Source organism: Conger conger, chromosome 15 (genome assembly GCF_963514075.1).
Source record: "Conger conger chromosome 15, fConCon1.1, whole genome shotgun sequence".
NCBI classification, from domain to species: domain Eukaryota; kingdom Metazoa; phylum Chordata; class Actinopteri; order Anguilliformes; family Congridae; genus Conger; species Conger conger.
In genome coordinates, this window is record NC_083774.1 from 2,274,151 (window position 1) to 2,296,907 (window position 22,757).

Consider the following 22,757-nt stretch of genomic DNA (forward strand, 5'->3'; position numbering starts at 1 on the left):
GCGGCTCTCCAGGACCAGGAGTGAGGACCCCAGCATGCCCTGTGGCTCTCCAGGACTTGGAGTGAGGACCCCAGCACACCCTGCGGCTCTCCAGGACCAGGAGTGAGGACCCCAGCACACCCTGCGGCTCTCCAGGACCAGGGCTGGGGACCCCAGCACACCCTGCGGCTCTCCAGGACCAGGAGTGAGGACCCCAGCATGCCCTGTGGCTCTCCAGGACTAGGAGTGAGGACCCCAGCACACCCTGCGGCTCTCCAGGACCAGGAGTGAGGACCCCAGCACACCCTGCGGCTCTCCAGGACCAGGGCTGGGGACCCCAGCACACCCTGCAGCTCTCCAGGACCAGGAGTGAGGACCACTGGGTTAAACTGTAACTGTGCTTTTGTCTGCACTGTGTGAGAGGGGAAGAGGAAAACACTTTCCCTTTGCTTTGCTTTTGTCTTCTTAACTTGGCCTTTATCCCTCCCATATTTGTCCAGGTTAACCATCTTCTTCACAAACGAGCCTACAGTAATGTTCCAAAGATTCCTCAACCTTTTTTTCAGTAAAGCATGTTAGCTATTTTATTTACCTTTCCAATAACTGCTCAATGACAAGAAGTTGAATGCTGAATTCAGACTACACTCTCTCCAAGTCAACGTGTAGCTGAGCTACTAAAAATAGCACAGCCGAGTCTCTGCGAGAGGCACACGCTACACCACTGTAGTCTTAACAAGCTCTCTTTTCACAAAACCAGAAACCCGGCAGGACTCAAAGGGGATTTCTTTAAATACTCCGGTTTAACTAGCTCAGGCACAAACTGCACATTTTTACCTGTTGCTGCAAACAAGTACAATGGGAGCATCAGCAGATACACATTTGCATTTGAGCTTGATTTCTTGGAATAGCAGTCTCAGGTGGCCTTTGTAGATAGTTATACATAACTGACATGTAGATAGTTACGCTCTGTAATTTGTTTCAAATGTGTCCTATTGTTTTGTGAAGGTTCCGCATATGGAATCAATGTAATTTTGTCCCAATTTAAGGTGCAAAGTATTATTGCCATTTAAAATGTCATTTCTGACATTGCTGTCTCAAAGAACTTACGCAGATGAGCAACATAGAGTACTGTGCATAAGTCTTAGGCACCCTAGACTTTATTATATATATGTTTTTTGTGTGTGTGTGTGTGTGTGTGTGTGTTAGTATAAAAGAACACTTGAGATTTCCAAATATTCATTTTCCAAAGGATTAAATTTTATAGATACATTTTTGCATTTAATTTAAAAAAGTAACATATTACTGTAAGCAATTGACTACTTTTTAAATAAAAACTTGATCAAGGCTGTCTGAGATCAGAAGCAAGGAGCCAACCAAAGTCTGCAGAAGAACTGTGAGAAGAAGTTCTCCAACATGCTTGGAACAACCTCCCTGCTGATTGTCTTATAGAACTGCAGGACAGCGTTGGCTATCATAGAGAAGTGATGCAGTTTTAACACCGAAGCGTGGTCACAAAAAATACTGATTTGATTCAGTTTTGAACTATTCTGCCAAATTACTAAAATGTAATGTAAAACGTATAGTATGTTTATTTAGGACCTTTCATTGAATTATTTTGGAAAGAATCTTATCTGTACAGAGTGTTATACAGGTGCCTAAGAGTTTTGCACAGTACTGTATACGAACAATTGTGACATGTTATTAATTGTGGTTTGAATAACTGTCACAATTGTTCATACATTATATCATATATGAAAGTAGAAGAGTTGTTTAACAGTAAATCAAAAGGCCGGTTGTGTAACGAGTGGAAACAGTGCTGAATGAGTCGCACAGAAGCTGGGGTAAATATTATGAATGGGCAGAAACAGGGGGGTCTCTGTGGTCTGTCCACCCTGGGCGTGTGAATGGCCTGCTGTAGTTTAAAAGAAGCGGATCAGGCCAGCGAGACAGACTCCAGGACCAGGACGCAGTCAGTAGGGATTCTGCGCGCTGCCGGGACGCCGTTTTGACTTTATCAGGAGCACCCGGTGTTGAGCTGCAGACATGGGCCGTCCCGGGGTGGTGTTTCTCCTGGTGCTCTTCACCGTGTTGACCCACCAGGGGACCAGCCTGCCCTCCCGCAGCAGGAAGGCCGCGCCAGCCAGGCTGACAGGTAACATACACGCGACTGACATGCCAACACGGCTAACACATTACATTAATGGCAATTGGCAGACGCTCTTATCCAGAGCGACATACAGTTGATTAGACTAAGCAGGAGACAATCCTCCCCTGGAGCAATGCAGGGTTAAGGGCCTTGCTCAAGGGCCCAACGGCTGTGTGGATCTTATTGTCGCTACACTGGGGATCGAACCACCGACCTTGCAGGTCCCGGTCATGTACCTTAACCACTACGCTACAGGCCGCCCTACAAACTAACACACGCTACTGACATCCCAACATGGCTAACACACGCCAATGACATGCCAACACAGCTAACACGTGCAAATGACACGGCAACTTGGCTAACACACGCTAATGACACGCCAACTCAGCCAACACATGCTTATGACACACCAACACAGATAACACATGCTAATGACACGTCAACATGGCTAACACACTCTAAGGACACACCAACACAGCTAACACATTCTAATGACACACCAACTCGGCTAACACACACTAATGACATGCCAGCATGGCTATCACACACTAAGGACACACCAACACAGCTAACACATGCTAATGACACGCCAACACAGATGACACATGCTAATGACATGCCAACATGGCTAACACATGCTACTGACACAACAACTCAGCCAACACCTGCTAATGACACACCAACAATAATAACACATGCTAATGACACACAAACATGGTTAACACACACTAATGACATGTCAACACAGCCAACACACGCTAATGACATGCCAACATTGCTGACCATGCTAATGACACGCCAACACAAGCTAATGACACAATTTCACGTGTTGCTAACAAAGAAGAATTGCTAACAATGCTCTGGAAAAGGCACCTACAGCACTGAAATCTTCTGTGATGGGGTGATAAAGGGAGTGTGTTTTTAATCGGAAGCATTTGAAAAAATGGGAAATTCGCTTTTTGGTGCATGCTTGGAAAATTTTTGATTTAATTTCATGCTGTAATTACATGTAAATATTTAAATGTGGATAGATTGTTTGCAATGGACGTCTACTTGGAGACGGTGAATATGACTGGAGATAGCTGGCTTCCGAGCTTGTTGGTGGCACTACTTGTGGTGTTTGGCTGCTTTATGTCCTCTCTTCCAGCAGCAGCAGATGAGGATGACCTGAAGACCCAGATCAGTAAGCTGTGGCTGGAGGTGAACTCTCTGAAGGAGATGCAGGCTCTGCAGACAGGTGAGCTGAACGATCTCATAGTCATCATTCGTTTGTTCCAATAGCCAAGAGCGGTGCAGATTTTATCATGGTTACACCGGGGCTTGAACCACCAACCTGCAGGGTTCCCGTCATCTGTCTTAGCCACTAGGCAACATCCGGTGTGAAGCCTGGCAGTCAATCAGCAGCACTAATTGTTAGTGACCAGGGGAAATATCTGATGATTCCTGCTCGACAGTATCTGACTTAATCCAGCCTTCAGAACGCTTGGCACAGGGAGTGGAAGAATGTGTGCACTTCCGCCCTGTGATGTCACAGGACTGAAGCCTGGATGCTCTAAACAGCGAGCGTTCTTTCCTCAGGACCCAGGGCACAGACAGGCGGATGATTAAGCGACCGCGATGCTAATGGGGAAAGCCTGATGAAATATGCAAGCCAGAGTCAGGAAGAACTGAACTCATATTTTTAAAAAAATGCCAGTTTTTAATGATTCTCCACTGCAATAAACGACCGACTTAGCATCGAGGCTAATTCATAGCCTGCAACCCAAGCCCTTTCGCACCGGGAGCATATCTGAGATCTGCTTGCGCGCGGCGAGGACATATTTTACACCTGAGCACGAGAGTGAGACATCAGTTCAGAGCAGGGCGTTGTGCAGGTCTGCAGGGCTGCACGTCATGTGGATGGGATGATGCCATCCATATGATATGAATGGCTGAACAACAACCTTTATAGGAGTCTGGAAGAATAAAGAGATCAGGTGACTCAGGGCTACACAACTGGAATTGGCTTTCGACAGTAGGCTCGGTGGGATTATCCTGTTCCCCATTAGAATACCGATACCTCACCTGAAAGAAGATACTACTTCAACTGGTCGGTCATTCCCACCTACTCTTACAGTTCAGCCATAGGCCCCTTACTGCTCAATACCACACCTCACCAGCAGGGGTCGCCAACAACTCAGCCTGAACCCTTGCCAGAACATCCACAGCACTGATCATGAATGCGGGTATGCTCGTACTTGTAATACTCATGATAATTAATTTTTTATAGCCCCCTTTTTCAAAGAGCCTTATAGTACCTTTCACTGAGGGGATAACTCACTGCATCCAGCATCTATATATCGTGAAACACCCACTTGGGCGATGTCTGGCAGCCATTTTGCAGCTAATCACTCACTATGCAATCAACTCTGGTGGGGAGAAAAGGACTGTGAATACTTATTCACTATGATAGTGAATTTCAAACAATTTCAACTTTTTAAATGCCTGTGGTTTGATGTTCAGACGTTCAGTAGTTTGTTTTTAAAGTTTATTTTAAGTAATAATACTGAAGTCAAAGTTTGTATTTGTTTCTGTTGGGGGGGACGAGTGGTGCAATAGCACATGTTGTATCTGGGTTTCCCTCCAAACACAGAGTGCTTCTGTCTGTCAGTCAGCCCCGGCTGAAAGAGCCAGTCTATTTCTCTGGAAACTCAGTTTGGGCCTGGAGGACATGGTAAAACTGCTATGCTTGTTAAAGCATCAGGCAAATGTTTGGAGAGGTATTAAAATAGACCCCCATGCTTCATGAGAAGCAGCATTTTAAAGAAAGAATAAAAACATGAACGACAGTAATCGCTCTGTTGAACCAAAATTGATTTCTCTCGAAATAAAGTCCTAGGTAGACCACCACCTGAATATGTTAGGGCCAATATTCCTCATGGAAGACTCATATTTTATCCATATTTTATCCTTCAAAGTGTTTTGGCTTGATCCAGCCCATGTTTGATCAATTCAGGTCTTCTTCATCTAAATGCAAGTAACTCCATCAGTAGCTGTTGAATGTATACATTACATTTATTTGCCAGACACTTTTATCCAAAGCGATGTACAAAAAGTGCATTCCAAGGTCATTAGAATAAACTACAGAGCAGGTTGGATAAGGTACAATTCACATAGAATCAGCTGTACAGCCATGAACAAGTCTTCAGTCTTGCATCTGGTTAGCGTGATCATACATTAACAGTTCCTCAGAGTCACTAAATTAATGGTGATTTGAACCGTTGTTTCCATACTGTATAGGACTGCATTGTTTAACCATTTTATATGAGTTTCATTTAAAAACCAATGAAACAAACAAGAAAAACAAATGATGGAGCGATGAAAAAGCGTTGTGAATGCACATAGAACGCTACTGTTGCCACAATGTTATCATATAGTAACATAGACTGTGAGAGACTGTCCCTCCAAGTGGGCATGGCCACCCTCCTGGCCCATAGACTATATACAGTAAGAGACGGGAGTATTTCAGGGTACACTCTCAGAAATGAAGTGACAGTGGAGGTACACTTTTGTTCTTCAATGATCACATTTCCCAAATGTACCCATTTAGTAGAGTAATGTTCTCTCTGGGTACAAATTAGTACTTTTTCCAAGCAAAATTTTTTTTTTATATATTGCTGGATATTGGGTCCAGTGTTATGCACCTCTCGGGTACCGCTAAAGCGACAAACATTTGTACCCTTTCAGGCACTTTGTGTACCTCTGTATTTCAGTGTGTCTTTGTGCATGAGGCGTGGTGGTCAGTCGGTGTGCGGCTCTGCTTCCAGTCTGCCTCCGTGGGGTCAAGGCCCACAGGAAGTGCTACCTGGCCATGGAGGAGCCGAAGCACTACCACGAGGCCAACGAGGACTGCATCGCCCAGGGCGGCACGCTGGCCATCCCCCGGGACCTCCAGGAGAACAGCGAGCTGAGGGACTACGCCCGCAGGACCGCGCCCGGCTGGCGGGAGTTCTGGATCGGCGTGACGGACATGGTGACGGAGGGCCAGTACGTGGACGTGAACAGCGCGCCCGTGAGCTTCTTCCACTGGGACCGCGCCAAGAAGCAGCCCACGGGCGGGAAGAGGGAGAGCTGCGTGGCGCTGTCGCTCACTGCACAGGGCCGCTGGCACGACCAGGTCTGCCGCGCGCTCAAGAAGTACGTCTGCGAGTACCTCATCCCGTAACCCCGCGCGACTGCTCATTAAAACACGTCTGAACAAACACGCAGGCTCCCTCCAGTTCTTCATGCTGCTGCTCGTGACAGGGGTGAACGGGGTACGGCCCTGGTGTAAGATCTAGCTGTGACCGGCTTGAAATACCAGCTACCGGCCGTTTCAGAACATAGCTTGAGCTGGTCAAACCATGTTGACGATGGAGCTGGTCTAATTGATCATCCAGCTAACAGCTGTTTCAAGCAGCACGGCTGGTTCTTTTGAGTTTTTATGAATCATAACAAAGAAAATGAAGAAAGTGAGTAATTTCAGCTCATCATACTTTCCAAGTAGTATCCTACTCTGTGTGCCTGACAGGAACCAAAACCAGATTTTGGTCTGGCATTCCATGCTTGGCACATAATCCTAAAAAAATCTACGTCTTCAGAACAGAAGCAGGCTAATCACCAATTCATGAAGAGTCTAGTTCAATTCTTAAAGCACTCTAGTTATAAATGGTTGGCATTTATATAGCGCCTTTATCCAAAGCGCTGTACAATTGATGCTTCTCATTCACCCATCCATACACACACTCACACTCACACTCCAATGGCGATTGGCTGCCATGCAAGGCACCGACCTTAGGTGTCTTGGTCAGGGACACTTCGACACAGCCCGGGCGGGGGATCGAACCGGCAACCCTCAGACTGCCAGACGACTGCTCTTACTGCCTGAGCCATGTCACCCCCCTATATAACACACTCAGTAGTCATAGGTGATGAGGTGTGGCCCTTGTTCCCTCGGCACAGGAGGACAATGCAATCACAGACTCTTCACAAATGCTCAGGATTACTGCTGCACCAACTGCTGGGTTTTTGTAAGGATACAAAATACATAGCCTAGCTTCTTTGAGATCCTTGTCCTAAGTCCTTATGCTCTCTGGACAGTCATTCAAATTTTCTGAATCAAATAACGTACTTTGTGCATTGTGACTCACTCACAGACTGACTTTTGTTAACACTGGAGCATGAGGAAAACATAGTAATATTCCTCTATTTCTAATAAAATAAGGTAAGAATGGTCATCTGGCAGTCAGAGGGTTGCCAGTTCGATCCCGCCCTGGGTGTGTCGAAGTGTCCCGGGCAAGACACCCAACCCCCCAATGCTCCTGATGAGCGAATGCGAAGCGCCAGTTGTACAGCGCGTTGGAAAAAGGCGCTATATAAATGCAGACTTTCACCATTCACAAAAAGACCGTGACAGGAGAACAGACACTGCCACTGCAGGAAGCGGTGTGGCTGATACACCGAGGCAGGGCTCCAGAGAGCCCCCACACGCCCTAGAAATCATCAGCATGCTCAGGATGAGTGTTGATCCAGTGCTGCTGCCATTCCTTCACGAGTGCATGAAGACAATGCAGGCAGACTGGCCTTGGGCAGACTGGCCTTGGGCAGATGGGCGGTTGACAGCGTGTCCAAGGACCCAGTCTTTGACAGAGCACAGAGGAATTCGCATAATCGAAACCTTTCACCGCGAGATTCCTGTTTGGCAGCCAGCATGCTTCTCGGCGGTCTAAACTCTATGGTGAATCCAGCATCAATCCTCGCACACCCTTTTCTCGATTATTTCAATGGTAATTAAAAATTGACCCTTTTCGGCTAAGCCCTGTCACCTTGGTTACTGTTGCTATGTGCATAAATCCTCCAAACTATTTGGAGAAGAAACATCAGTTCTGCAAGTTCCCCGAATACACCGCCTCACCACGGTCACAATAAGCTAACCTGTAGCTTACAGCGAAGAAAGGCTGATAGAGGTCCACTGCCTAGTAACCGTTGCTCGGCTATCGCCGCTCAGAGGATGTACTTAAAAAGAGTCAGCTGGCTCCTTGAACGCCACAGGAGGTAAGTTATGAATTTGTGAATCTGAAACCATGGCAGTGTTATAAGGAGAGCACCCTCTTCACTATGCCGGTTACAGACAGATAAAGACAGAGCGCACTGTAATTTAGGAAGTGTCATGCTGGGGAATCATGGGGGATTTGCTTTTGACTCGAGAGGCAGCTGCCCTACAGACTGCCTCCAACGTCACACAATTTTTAATTACATCTAGTTGTTTTCTATATTGCATTAATTGATAGAGAAAACGATTAAGATAAATACAGTAATTTTCAAGCATTACATTACGTTACATCAATGGCATTTGGCAGACGCTCTTATCCAGAGCGACGTACAGTTGATTTAGACTAAGCAGGCGACAATCCTCCCCTGGAGCAATGCAGGGTTAAGGCCTTGCTCAAGGACCCAACGGCTATGCGGATCTTATTGTGGGTACACCGGGGATCAAACCACCGACCGTGCGGGTCCCAGTCATGTACCTTAACCACTACGCTACAGGCCACCCCTGTATACGAAGTATTTCCAGAAAGTTTCCTCATTAGCATTAGCAGGGACAACCCCCCCCTGGAGCAATGTGGGGTTAAATATCCCCCCCTGGATATTTCCGGGTCCCAGTCACATACTTGTCACTGCCCCCTGGGATGATATGGTATATCATGGTATATTAGATCAGTGCTAAAGGGTCTCATTAGCTTGTATGTTCTTAGCTGGCTTGGAACATCATTCCAGGAGGAGCCAATGAAACCTGCAGCAGCGTATGGAGCTATATAATCTGTGGTCTGTTAATGATGTAACATGCTCATGTGTGGCACATAAAACCTCACCACAAGGTCACCTACTTGTAATGCGTGTGACCGTGTCATGAACTGTTATATAAGAGTGTGGATGGAAGGCCACAGTGACTACTGTTCTGATCTTGTTCTGACCTACCTCAATTAACCTCTATTGCAGTTTATAGCCATGCAACGAGTTCACCTCATCCATAATTCCACGCTATGACAGATAACACCGTGTCCATCTTGTGAACAGTCTACGGAATGTGAACTCATAATGAACTGTTTTTTTGGAATGTTTTTCCAGACATTCAAAGTCAGTGTTTTAGAACCCCATTGTTTTCAATGACCAGCAGTGATGGTGACATCAGCATTAGAATGTTCAGTTAAGAACATTCTGATCACATACATACGTATGTACAGACAAATTACTGTGGAAACCATGTATGATATTATTTTTAAAAACCATGAAGAAGGTAGAAATATCTTACCAAAATGTAATTATAAAATTTATAAAAGAACTGAAGAGCAAGAGAAAATGAAGAGGCACTTGTGGAAAAAATGACAGTTACTTCAGATGTCGGCATTACTTTAAATGTCAGGGTAAAAACATGACATCTATTTTATTTTAATTTAAACAAGTAGGTCAAATGAGAACAGCATTACTGCATTCTCTTTCACAAGGACAACCTGGAGAGTCAACGCGTGTAGTGAGCAGGGTAATGTAGAGCCTGCTATGGCGATGAAAAGCTGTTCAGACGGACAGTGTATGTAGAAAATACTCTTTCAAAAGGTGCCAGAGAACCTTTTAAGGCCATCGTCAGGACCTGGGTTTTACATCTCATTCAAAGGGCCCTTTGTGCCGTCTATTCACGATATCTCCATCAGTCAGCAGGGTCATCAGCATCGGAAAGAGTCTCGTAGACCACTACTGACCCAACTACAGGAAATAATTTATCCCAGGAGGCCACAATCCAAATTCAAAACCTCTCCGCTGTCAATGAAGTTAGATCACCTATGTGCAATGTTGGCGTAAGTGGTATAGGTTACATTGCAATAAAATATTGGAAAAAAATTAGGGTGGCCTGTAGCACGGCCTGTAGCGTAGTGGTTAAGGTAAATGACTGGGACACACAAGGTCGGTGGTTCTAATCCTGGTGTAGCCACAATAAGATCCGCACAGCCGCTGGGCCCTTGAGCAAGGCCTTTAACCCTGCATTGCTCCAGGGGAGGATTGTCTCCTGCTTAGTCTAATCAACTGTATGTCGCTCTGGATAAGAGCGTCTGCCAAACGCCATTAATGTAATGTCATGTAATGCTTGAAAATGACTGTATTTATCTTAATCGGCAAATTAAGATCTGCCTAAGATCTGAATACATTAGCATTATTGAAGGGAATCCTAGCACGCAGTGTGTCCTCTGTGCTAGGATTCACACTGTTCTGGGAGCCCTCAAACACGTGTATGTAATGTGTGTATGTTTATGAATACAGTTTACACTTGATGATGCCTCACAAGTGGCTGCAGAGGAAGGGGTAAATGTGTGTGTGACTTCCTGTCGTGCCCTACGAAACCTTAGCCCTGAGTGATTGTCATGGCAACATAGTCATAGAGGCATCGGTCGCCCTTCCAGGCCGGGAGCCAATGACAAACGTGCAGAAGAGACGACAATGAAGAGTGGATGTACGTACAACTCTGACACGCACGGGGGATATGTACGTACAACTCTGTGACACACAGGTGTAGTGCGTATCCACTGAACCCCATCAGCAAGGACATGTGCACTGTCACAATGCTGCTCCTAACTTCCTCAAATGGTTTTGCGAAAAACATTTTAATGACAGCAATAACAACAGCCACCAGCTCATTCCAGATAATGGAGAGTAACTGCAGTTCATTATCAGCTCGTATAGTAACGGTCATTTACTCAGTTGCCGTTGCTTTGTCAAAACGCGTTATTGAAGCTATCCAGGCCTGAACATGGCACTTCCTCACAGCACTTCATTTTAGCATGCTATATTATTCCAGGCTAATACGTCCGCTCAGGCTGCTAATTATATTAAAGGCCTGATTGCACAAACAAGAGTCTGATGAAGCAGCCGCTGCCAACCTTGTTTCTAAAAGTAGCTTCACAAAAAAACTGATGTAAAGGGAAAATCACAGCCTGGATAAAAGTGCTGTATAAGTGCAGTCCATTTACCATTCAAATGGTTGGTAAATGGTTGGAAGTTATATAGCGCCTTTATCCAAAGCGCTGCACAATTGATGCTTCTCATTCACCAATTTATTCACACACCAACGGCGATTGGCTGCCATGCAAGGCACCAACCAGCTCGTCAGGAGCATTTAGGGGTTAGGTGACTTGCTCAGGGACACTTCGACCCTCCAACTGCCGGACAACTGCTTTTACCACCTGAGCCAATGTCGCCCATTCCAGTGTAAAAGGTAAATGGAAGTACACTAATTCTTACAGGCTTATCCTTGCATGACTGTGCATCAGCTCTGCTCACTCGAACATGAACACCCCCACACTCCTACCGCAGTGTAAAATCCTCAGTGTCAATTTTAACTCCGGCGGAGTTGAGTCCATGAGGGATTACACGTGTTCCGCGGGAGCGCACGCACGACATCCTCTTCCCGTGTCAGATCTCACGCATCACGCTCCTGCGGGCATCTCTCTCTCCGCTCAGCGACTCTAATTAGCGCCTGACGCCTCCTCTTCTGTGACGCCGCGGCCCGAGACGGCGTGTTGCCAAGCGCCGGGGCGGAGGTGGAAACCAATTACCCGAGCTGTCTTCAGCTGGTCGCCGCTCTCCGCCTCTGCAGAAATCATTAGCGTCTCGGCTCCCGCTCCAGCCGCGATCTGAGTGCGATCTGGAGACGCGCGAGGGGCACTCAGGTGACAGGGAGCGCACATACGTACAGCCAATCAGCCCGAGTGCAGTCGCTCTATGGGGTTAAAGATGGATAATAACTGGGGAATGCAACTGGTTCCTTCCTTTGACTGTTCAATGACATATAGATAGATCATTATTTCAAATAGCGCTTTTCTAGACACTCAAAGTGCGTACAGTGATAAGGGGCAAACTAGCCTCTACCGCCACCAATGTGTAGCACCCATCTGGGAACAGTACGAGTATACATATGCATTATACTGCAGCTACATACAACCTGTATATATTGCATATTTACAGCATATAACCAATTGGTGGTTGCATGCGGTGAATTTGAGTATACCTGTTTGCAGTAACAACGAATCCCCTGTAATACAGCCGCTATCAAGGGTTTTCAAAAGTGATTGAATTATTTATAATGGCTATTTTCTAGGAGGCCATCAAGGACACACGGTTTTCACAAACTTCCCTGGCTATATAATCCTGTCAGGAGGGATAAAGATCACACAGAAGTTATTTCTATATGTTTTTTTTCTTCTTTTTTTGTGCTGGGATGCTTTGGTGTGGACCGTATCCACGCGCTGCGATGTTAAACGGTGTCGCTGAAATGTGTGAAGAGGTGTGTTGCTCTTCGGGCGTGAGTCAGGTGACTGATGACTGACGTGGTTTCTTGTAATGGTGGTAGCTGGACTCTCAGAGCTTGGCTGATAACCGTTTTCACCTCCCGGTATCATTAGCCCTTAGACTAAAGGCTTCATCATTAAGGGCCATTATGCTTGCAGTGTGTGTGTACTGGGGGGGTGGGGGGTGGGGGGGGGGTTTAATGCACCTTTGCACAGCTAAACCCTGTGATTTATGTTACCGTGCACTTACACGCCATTAGCTCTCTACATTTATAGTTATTTTGCCTCTCTTGCTTTGTACTATTATTAGCCTGGGAGGCAAATGGGTATCAGGGTTTCAATTCCGCCAAAACGCACACATACTGCGAGCATTTACGATATATAAAAACGTTACAATAAATCACGATGATCGCTTGTCCTAGGAATATTATTTACAGAGCGGTACTAAAATAGATCCTCGAATGGAGGAGGCAGGAAGCTAATACCGATCAAACGGCGAACACCCGTTCCTACAGCAGCTTTGTCCCTACAGGGTGAGGCCTGTTTGACTAGAGAATGGCCCAGGGCCAGAGGCTAGCCAGATCCTCTCAGTGTGGAGTTAGCATGTTCTCCCTGTGTTTGCGTGGGTTCAGCTAGCCAGAACCTCTCAGTGTGGAGTTAGCATGTTCTCCCTGTGTTTGCGTGGGTTCAGCTAGCCAGATCCTCTGTGTGGAGTTAGCATGTTCTCCCTGTGTTTGCGTGGGTTCAGCTAGCCAGATCCTCTGTGCGGAGTTAGCATGTTCTCCCTGTGTTTGCGTGGGTTCAGCTAGCCAGATCCTCTGTGCGGAGTTAGCATGTTCTCCCTGTGTTTGCGTGGGTTCAGCTAGCCAGATCCTCTGTGCGGAGTTAGCATGTTCTCCCTGTGTTTGCGTGGGTTCAGCTAGCCAGATCCTCTGTGCGGAGTTAGCATGTTCTCCCTGTGTTTGCGTGGGTTCAGCTAGCCAGATCCTCTCTGTGCGGAGTTAGCATGTTCTCCCTGTGTTTGCGTGGGTTCAGCTAGCCAGATCCTCTGTGCGGAGTTAGCATGTTCTCCCTGTGTTTGCGTGGGTCCAGCTAGCCAGATCCTCTCTGTGTGGAGTTAGCATGTTCTCCCTGTGTTTGCGTGGGTTCAGCTAGCCAGATCCTCTGTGCGGAGTTAGCATGTTCTCCCTGTGTTTGCGTGGGTTCAGCTAGCCAGATCCTCTGTGCGGAGTTAGCATGTTCTCCCTGTGTTTGCGTGGGTTCAGCTAGCCAGATCCTCTGTGCGGAGTTAGCATGTTCTCCCTGTGTTTGCGTGGGTTCAGCTAGCCAGATCCTCTGTGCGGAGTTAGCATGTTCTCCCTGTGTTTGCGTGGGTTCAGCTAGCCAGATCCTCTCTGTGCGGAGTTAGCATGTTCTCCCTGTGTTTGCGTGGGTTCAGCTAGCCAGATCCTCTGTGCGGAGTTAGCATGTTCTCCCTGTGTTTGCGTGGGTCCAGCTAGCCAGATCCTCTCTGTGTGGAGTTAGCATGTTCTCCCCGTGTTCATGTGGGTTCAGCTAGCCAGATCCTCTCTGTGCGGAGTTAGCATGTTCTCCCTGTGTTTGAGTGGGTCCAGCTAGCCAGATCCTCTCTGTGTGGAGTTAGCATGTTCTCCCTGTGTTTGCGTGGGTTCAGCTAGCCAGATCCTCTCTGTGTGGAGTTAGCATGTTCTCCCCGTGTTCATGTGGGTTCAGCTAGCCAGATCCTCTCTGTGCGGAGTTAGCATGTTCTTCCCGTGTTTGCGTGGGTTCAGCTAGCCAGATCCTCTCTGTGTGGAGTTAGCATGTTCTCCCTGTGTTTACGTGGGTTCAGCTAGCCAGATCCTCTCTGTGCGGAGTTAGCATGTTCTCCCTGTGTTTGCATGGGTTCAGCTAGCCAGATCCTCTCAGTGTGGAGTTAGCATGTTCTCCCTGTGTTTGCGTGGGTTCAGCTAGCCAGATCCTCTCTGTGTGGAGTTAGCATGTTCTCCCTGTGTTTGCATGGGTTCAGCTAGCCAGATCCTCTCTGTGCGGAGTTAGCATGTTCTCCCTGTGTTTGCATGGGTTCAGCTAGCCAGATCCTCTCTGTGTGGAGTTAGCATGTTCTCCCTGTGTTCATGTGGGTTCAGCTAGCCAAATCCTCTCAGTGTGGAGTTAGCATGTTCTCCCTGTGTTTGAGTGGGTTCAGCTAGCCAGATCCTCTCAGTGTGGAGTTAGCATGTTCTCCCTGTGTTTGAGTGGGTTCAGCTAGCCAGATCCTCTCTGTGCGGAGTTAGCATGTTCTCCCTGTGTTTGCATGGGTTCAGCTAGCCAGATCCTCTCTGTGTGGAGTTAGCATGTTCTCCCTGTGTTTGAGTGGGTTCAGCTAGCCAAATCCTCTCAGTGTGGAGTTAGCATGTTCTCCCTGTGTTTGAGTGGGTTCAGCTAGCCAGATCCTCTCAGTGTGGAGTTAGCATGTTCTCCCTGTGTTTGAGTGGGTTCAGCTAGCCAGATCCTCTCTGTGTGGAGTTAGCATGTTCTCCCTGTGTTTGAGTGGGTTCAGCTAGCCAGATCCTCTCTGTGTGGAGTTAGCATGTTCTCCCTGTGTTTGAGTGGGTTCAGCTAGCCAGATCCTCTCAGTGTGGAGTTAGCATGTTCTCCCTGTGTTTGAGTGGGTTCAGCTAGCCAGATCCTCTCTGTGCGGAGTTAGCATGTTCTCCCTGTGTTTGAGTGGGTTCAGCTAGCCAGATCCTCTCAGTGTGGAGTTAGCATGTTCTCCCCGTGTTCATGTGGGTTCAGCTAGCCAGATCCTCTCTGTGTGGAGTTAGCACGTTCTCCCTGTGTTCATGTGGGTTTACTCTGGGTACTCCGGTTTCCTCCCACACTCAAAGACATGCGCGTCAGGTTAGGTGTGCTCCTGCAGTTGCCAAGGCCCTGGCCTCAGAACTGGAGTTGGTCCCTGGGTGCTGCACTGTGGCTGCCCACTAACTAGGATGCTCCTAAGTAACTAGGATGGGTCTAATGCAGGGGACACATTACACCATGGGGTTCAATAACAATAACAGTGATGTATATCTCTCTATGCAACAAGTGTGGCTGCCCTACAAACACAATCTGCTGTTCAGTGTATAAGACAAACAGTGTGTGAAGATCTGAGGCAAGGTTTGTTTTGTTTCCTGTAGCGTATCACGTTGAAGGAGCGATTGGTCCTGTTATGGCTCCAGGTTTGCACATGCCCTGTTAGAGGCGTAAAATAAGACCTCTCACAGTAATCCAAGCTGCTGAAACACTGGATTTCATCAACAGTTATTCCACAGGACAGAATGAGATTTCCTTTCTCACGGGCCCTGCCATTATTTTCCCCCCGCGGAATCGCATTGTCTTTGTTCTGACAAAGGCTATATCACCTGCTGCCTCCATCCATGCTCACATAACCTGCTTTCCTGATCCAGACTGATGTCTGATCCAGACTGATGTCTGCTCTTTAAAGCCTGTCAGCTCCATCACCTGTACCAAGTTATTTTAAATATACTGTATATATTTTTTAAGTTTCTACATTTCCTCATCAACCAAATTTCAGCAAAAAATCTTTTTTAGTTTGTAGTGGCAGAAACATGACTGGGAACAACATGTGACAGTATATTACGTTACATTATTGGCATTTGGCAGACGCTCTTATCTAGAGCGACATACAGTTGATTAGACTAAGCAGGAGACAATCCTCCCCTGGAGCAATGCAGGGTTAAGGGCCTTGCTCAAGGGCCCAACGGCTGTGTGGATATTATTGCGGCTACACCGGGATTAGAACCACCGACCTTGTGTGTCCCACAGCACACTGTGACACTTTACAAAGAAAAATGGAATTTTTTCAGCCCTAATCCCCCAAATGTGACCATATAAGGTAAACGACTCCCTCAAACCCTCAAACACTGGTGAGAGAAAAACTCTCCAATGGGAAGAAATCTTGAGAGGAACCTGGCTGTAGGGGGATGCCCATCCCCCGCTGGCCTACAGGTTGAGATGGTACCAGTTGAGATATTAAACTATGAGGTAAACTAGAACGTCCACATGGATGGGTGTAGAGTATGCAGCTCAGTATGCCCCAGGGGAGAAGCAGGGCTGCAGCAGTCCAGGACTTCAGTACGAGACAGATCAACTTCAAAATAAAGAAAATGTGTCAACTGTGAAGCTTATCTACAGTTCTGCATGTAACCTATAAACCAATAACTATGTTTCACATCCGATGCAATGGAAGCCGTTACGTCCCGATGAGCCTTTCACTAAAACAAAAACAACGCAGGTCAAGTAATGCAGTAGCCCACATACCTGTAGCCACACACCGACTTGCCTAGCAACCAATACATATAATCAATAAATAGGGCCAGTGAATGATACAGATTACCCAAAACTTCCATATCTTACTTATTTGTAATGAATTTATTAAAGTATTTACCATAATGTGCTGCTAAATTATTTGATAGATCATTGGTGTGAACACAGTTCATTTCCCAAAGGAAACAATTATTTAAAATGCTCTCAAAAAGAAGATTGCCACTAAACTAAAACAGAGCAGCATAAAAAATTTAAAAAAATTAATTGTACTAGTATTCTACTGTTACAGAGTGCAAGTGGTGAATATTGTCACATGCGAGAGCAAGCTAACCCACAGCATCCGAGTACGACGACGTTCCCGCAAGTCTCTCTCAGTTCAGAGAACTACACGGCAGTGAAACACGGAGTCGAAAGGTCTGCTGCAGTCCTGGCGGGTTCGCATTGCGTGCACAGCCGGTAGTTCGGGGCGAACTAAACCGCAAGAAGAGGGATTAGCAATTACTTGCAACGCTATTTTCTTACCACGGGCGTTTAACGACGCCTAATTTTGAGATACTGAGAGAGATTGCTCTTCACATCCTTAATAGCTGCGCTCTGCCGCGCGTTAGTTATCGGTATCCGTAAGTGGATACCGATCTTGCATTTATCTCCGTCTCAAACAATTGCCAGAGCTGGTTTTGCAAGTCACAATGGGACATAGTCAAGCATGAAAAACACCCGGAGCGACATTAATGTCTGAAAGTGTTTTGAAAGGTGTCGTTCGACAAGTATGCAATTGTAGTGTAATTCGTACATTTTAGCGTAGTCGTTTGAACGGGGTAGACATGGAAAGCTCCGGAGACCGCTTCAACAGCAGTGTGGAAGAGAAGTACGGAGCGCTGGCGTACGACACGGCACTCAGTACTTTGCTGGCAGTACTTCTGTACGTGGTGGTGAAAGTCAGTTTGGACGGGATAAGGCAATGGCGGGCGAGGGTGTCGGTTCTGATCGTGGGTTCGGGTCCCGTCGGTCTCACCGCCGCCCTGGTCGCTGTCCGTTCCGGGAAGGTGCTGAAACTGACGGTGCTGGACGAACGCTACAGGACCGCGCTTCTGTGCAGACCTCAGCAAATCGCTTTGGACCCCGGGAGCGTCAGATTTCTCCTCGGACTGGGGGTGGATTTTGACAATATGGAAGGGTGCTGGCACAACGACCACTTCTTCACTAAAATTGGCGTATTCCAAGAATATCTCTTAAGCATTCTGGAGCAAAAGAAACAGACGATTGACATCAAAGTCCATTTGGGAACAAAGGTAAGCCGTCACTGTCTCTAGGAAGCAGAAAAATGTGTGTGCGTGTGTGTGTGTGTGTGACCTCACTCAGATGATGGGGATTAACATTCTTGAACGAATAGTTTTCAAACTATGCTTACAACTTTCACGGTCAGTCGTTATTTAAACCGACGAAAAGATCAAATCAATTTAGTTTAATAGAAAGCAGTTGGGTCTTCGACTCTGCGCTCTTGCGATTCTTAAAATTTCTATGAATTAACTAATTAATTAATGTATGTATTTATAAGTATATGTTAACAACGCTGTCGAATGGGATTCGAAGTATGCCTAATCATCAACAGATTTGTTATTTGCTAATTGCGTCTATATTTGTATTGGGTAAATGATTATAAATCAGCATCGTACATTGTAATCATACAGAGCCTGACAGCATAATTAATGGGTAGTATCTTCATGAATATATATATATATATATATATATATATATATATATATATATATATATATATATATATATATATATATAAATATATATATATAAATATGTTTTTTTATAACATGATGTGGCTGTTTCAAAGAATATCAAATGAAAAATAATTAATGAAAAACTTCTCCATTGACAGCTAAAGGATCAGAAATTACATTTATGACACACCACAGCTTCCGACAGCTTGCACTGCTTGTATATACCTCATTTTAATTCACATAATTTCCCCACAAATAGTGTAGAAGCGAATGGACATAATATGCTAAATGTCGGTTTTGTCTGCTGGTCCTTTATACTGAAATAAGAGTTGCAGGATGGGAGTGAATCTCACACAGGTTCTTTTTAAGCTGCATTGCATTCCTCTTGTCACAAGGTCATTTCATACAATGAGAATTTATTTTTAGACCAGCTGGGATTTTAATTTCACTACTCACTGCAGAAGTAATCTAATTGGTTAATTTTCATGACTGGATGATTATTGCTTATCAGGTGGGACAAAAGGACCTGGACAAACTAAAATCATCAACATAGCAACATGAATGTACAGTGTATACCATAATGAGTGATGCACCCATAGCGAGAAGCACAGGGCATTTCTGCAGTTACTCTGCTTTGTTATGAATGCATGATATGAGCACAACGTCACTTCAATGGATTAATCTTTACTATCCTCTGTAGTCTGCTTAAATATTTCACTGAAGCAGTGAAACTTTAAAGTTACGAATGCGGCAACTTCAGCAGGACAAAAACCATTCATGAAATTCTATTCATATTGATGTACAGCTTTGTCAGTTATTGCATTGGACAAACGATCTTAACAAAATAAACAATCAGAGTGATCCGTGAAATAAAGCATACCTCATTTTAAAAATGGGTTTAATGGTTGTAATTTGACTGAAATAGCGAATAAGTGATGATATAGCAAATGCTCATGTTATGTAATGTGTTTGGAAGAGTGCCTACCGGGAGGCCCAGCCAAAAGCCCACTCCACTGCCTCTGCCAGAGAGCTGGGGCTGGAACTGCAGGCACGGTGCAGAACCGACAGCTGACATACCCCGAGAATACATGTGCCCAGAGTGAATTCATCACCTGCTTTAGAAGAGCGGTTATAGTCTGGATCTGATCTTATATTTGCATCATATTCAGCCCTGCTGGTGTGTTCACACCACCACGGACAGACCATAAATCAAGACATTTCCTACCCAAGCAATTCCTCCAAAGGGTGGGACTATAGCTGAGCAAAACACAGGAGTCTGAGTTGCGTGTTTCTGCTGTCATTTAATACAACAGAACAGGGTTGAGGGACGAATGCTCCAGACAGATGTTTCAACTTTACAAGTTTAGTCTGCTTCATGGTCTCGGCTCAGGGCCTGTAACTATGTTTCTCTTTAATTCACCCTGAAATCACCACCCAGTTCAGACCCAGGTAACCAGGTGAGGGGAGTGATGGTAACTGTGTCATGGACTGCTTTAATTGGTTAGTGAAGTGCAGAGTAACAATCGAAACCAGCAGATCCCACAGCTCTGGTCCAGGATAATGGTGTGAGGAGGGTGATGTTCAAATGGTAAATGGTAAAGGGTTGGCATTCATATAGCGCCTTTATCCAAAGCACTGTACAATTGATGCTTCTCATTCACCCATCCATACACACACATTATTGTACCCTATCCAATCCAATTGCCCGTGTGTTAGCTGGGGATACAGCTTCTACATCCCATCCCTCAGCGGCGCAGGATGTGTGTGTTTTTTTTGTGTGTGTGCATGTGTGTGTGTGTGTGTGCATGCATGTGTGTGTTTATGTGTGTGTGTGCATGCATGTGTGTGTTTATGTGTGTGTGTGTGTGTGTGCCTATGACGTGTGTGTGTGTTTGTGTGTGTGCGTGTGCATGCATGCATGTGCGTGCCTATGACGTGTGTGTGTGTGCGTGTGCATGCACGTGTGTGTTTGTGTGTGTGCGTGTGCATGCATGCATGTGTGTGCCTATGACGTGTGTGTGTATGTGTGTGCATGCACGCGTGTGTGTGCCTGTGATGTGTGTGTGTGGATGTGCATGTGTATGCATGCAGGCATATAGACCAAGGCACAGTGCTGTTTCTCTCAGTGTCAGTATTAGCTGAGCTTGCTGTTGTAGCTGTGTAGCTGGAGCTGGGCTCTCACAGGGAGGCCGTCACATTGATCATTATGAGGGTAAAACGTGCCTTCCGGGCCTGTCACTGCATTCAGGTCTTTCAGATTTAATTAAGAGGCTGTTTAATTCCAGCAGGTCACAGAGGGCAAGGCTTTTATACAGGAGAAAAACGCTAAATTAGTGTGACCGCAGTGCCTACACTGCACCCTGGACAGTTAGCTCTCCTATTTTAAACTGTCTTTCTCCTCAGTGGAGATCGATACCTCGCTGCGGAGAGATGTGCGTTATGCTCACAAGAAATGGTTTCGTGTGAAGGAGAAAACAAAGGCATTTTTCAGCCGTCCGTGCCGATGTTTTGTGAGAGTCAATGTGAGAGGAACGCTTCGATTGGTTTTACCTCCTGCGCAGTTCAAGGCATTGAGCTGTCCAACGGCGATCGTTCATAAACTGGATCGCCCCCCCCCCCGGGCTTCTCATTGGAAAAAGTGCTGTTCAGGCTATTGACAGTTCCTCCATTTAATGTTTCAAACCATAATCTGCTGTGTTCTTTGGAACTGAAGCGTTTTTGGAAGGCAGTCTTGGCTTTTGATTCTGGGTCATTTGCAGCGTAACTGAAGCCAGCCAGCTGGCCTCGTTTGAGCTGTGAGCTTTCTGCAAGGGGTGGCGGAAAACAGAGTCATCATCACCGCCGCTTCACTCCTTTGGCACGGCCACGGCTAACTCTGATCACACGCAGGACGCCGTGGCGTTCAGTCAGGGCCGTGCACTGTCTGACAGATGTGGAGCGGCCTTTCACAGCACAGTGTCTTTCAGCGCGATTCTGCCAGACAGCTCTGAACTACTGCCGGGGGAAACTGCAGCCGCTTATAAAGACGGCTCACCCCTATTAGCACTGAAATGCGCCCCTTTTAATGGATTAAAAACGCTGCCGTCTGATCTCCATTTCACACCCGAAGTGTCAGTCGTCACGGTGAACCAGAGTATTCTGAAATATGATCATTATTATCACACTTACGGCATTAATGTCCAGCTAACCAATCAAAGAAAAGCGCCAACAACACCTTTCAAAAATGAGACTAAATAAATCACGGAATTATATCTTTTAGCGAGACCGAATGTTCTATTGCTATGTGTTCAAGTGGCATATGTAATGCAATGCAATGTAATGTAATCTCATCGTATCATATCACAACATTCCCCTTGGTAGATGCATATAGAGCAGGTATGATCAACTGCAGGCACAATCTAATCCAGCAGATTGAAAACCCAATTTCAAGGAAGGACAATTCTGGTCTAGCCGGGCAATTATTTTTTTATTCTAGTCGAGCAAATAAACTATTTACAATTTACAAAATAACATCTACCCTTTGTCCCTCAGGGACAGATGTGCCCTCCTGATGTTCAATGTTTTACTCACGTGGAGGGCTTGCAAAACACTTCCCTGATGAAGTTCTCAAACCTTGAGTAAGACATGCTTCTAAATGTGGGTTCCAGACTAAAGGTGACCAAGGAAGAGGACACACATTTTAAGGTGAACTGGTTCTTAATTATCATGAAAGACTTGTTCTTCTCCGTTCTCATCTTTCTCCACCAGTGGCCTAACGCAGCTCGCATCAGCCTGAATGTTACTTGTCTCCTGGGATTCTATTTCTTATTCTGCAGATTCTTCCCGACCAAACCAGCTTCATGAGATACGGAGGGAAACGACACTCTCAGAATAAATGGTTCCAGAAGGAACCCTGTGATGTCACAGAAGAACCCCATCTAGTTCAAGGGTTCTTTGTCTGGGAGCTTTCACACTTCACACCTATGACAGAGGGTTCTATAAAGAACTACAATAAAAAGTATTCCCCGACAGAGACATGCCAGAGAGACATGCCTGAGTGTATGGAAAGTTGACCAATATTACATTGCAGTTTCTTAAACGGGATAACTACACTGGATGTGTATATGATTATGTGTTGAAGGACGTACAGCTCAGATTGGTGAAAGGGTTTTATACACTTTATTAACCCTTGTGCAGTCTTGACATAGACTCCCCTTGTCCTCAGGGTAAAAAATG

General features: G+C 46.0%; 1 protein-coding gene across 1 annotated transcript; it reads left to right on the forward strand.

Moving 5' to 3' along the window:
- The first annotated feature begins 2,022 nt into the window (after positions 1-2,022).
- On the forward strand, positions 2,023-6,329 carry clec3a (C-type lectin domain family 3, member A). The gene is made up of 3 exons (XM_061222837.1): positions 2,023-2,131; positions 3,282-3,362; positions 5,932-6,329. Exons 1-3 carry the CDS (start codon positions 2,023-2,025, stop codon positions 6,327-6,329), a joined length of 588 nt encoding a protein of 195 aa, XP_061078821.1.
- The last annotated feature ends 16,428 nt before the right edge of the window (positions 6,330-22,757 follow it).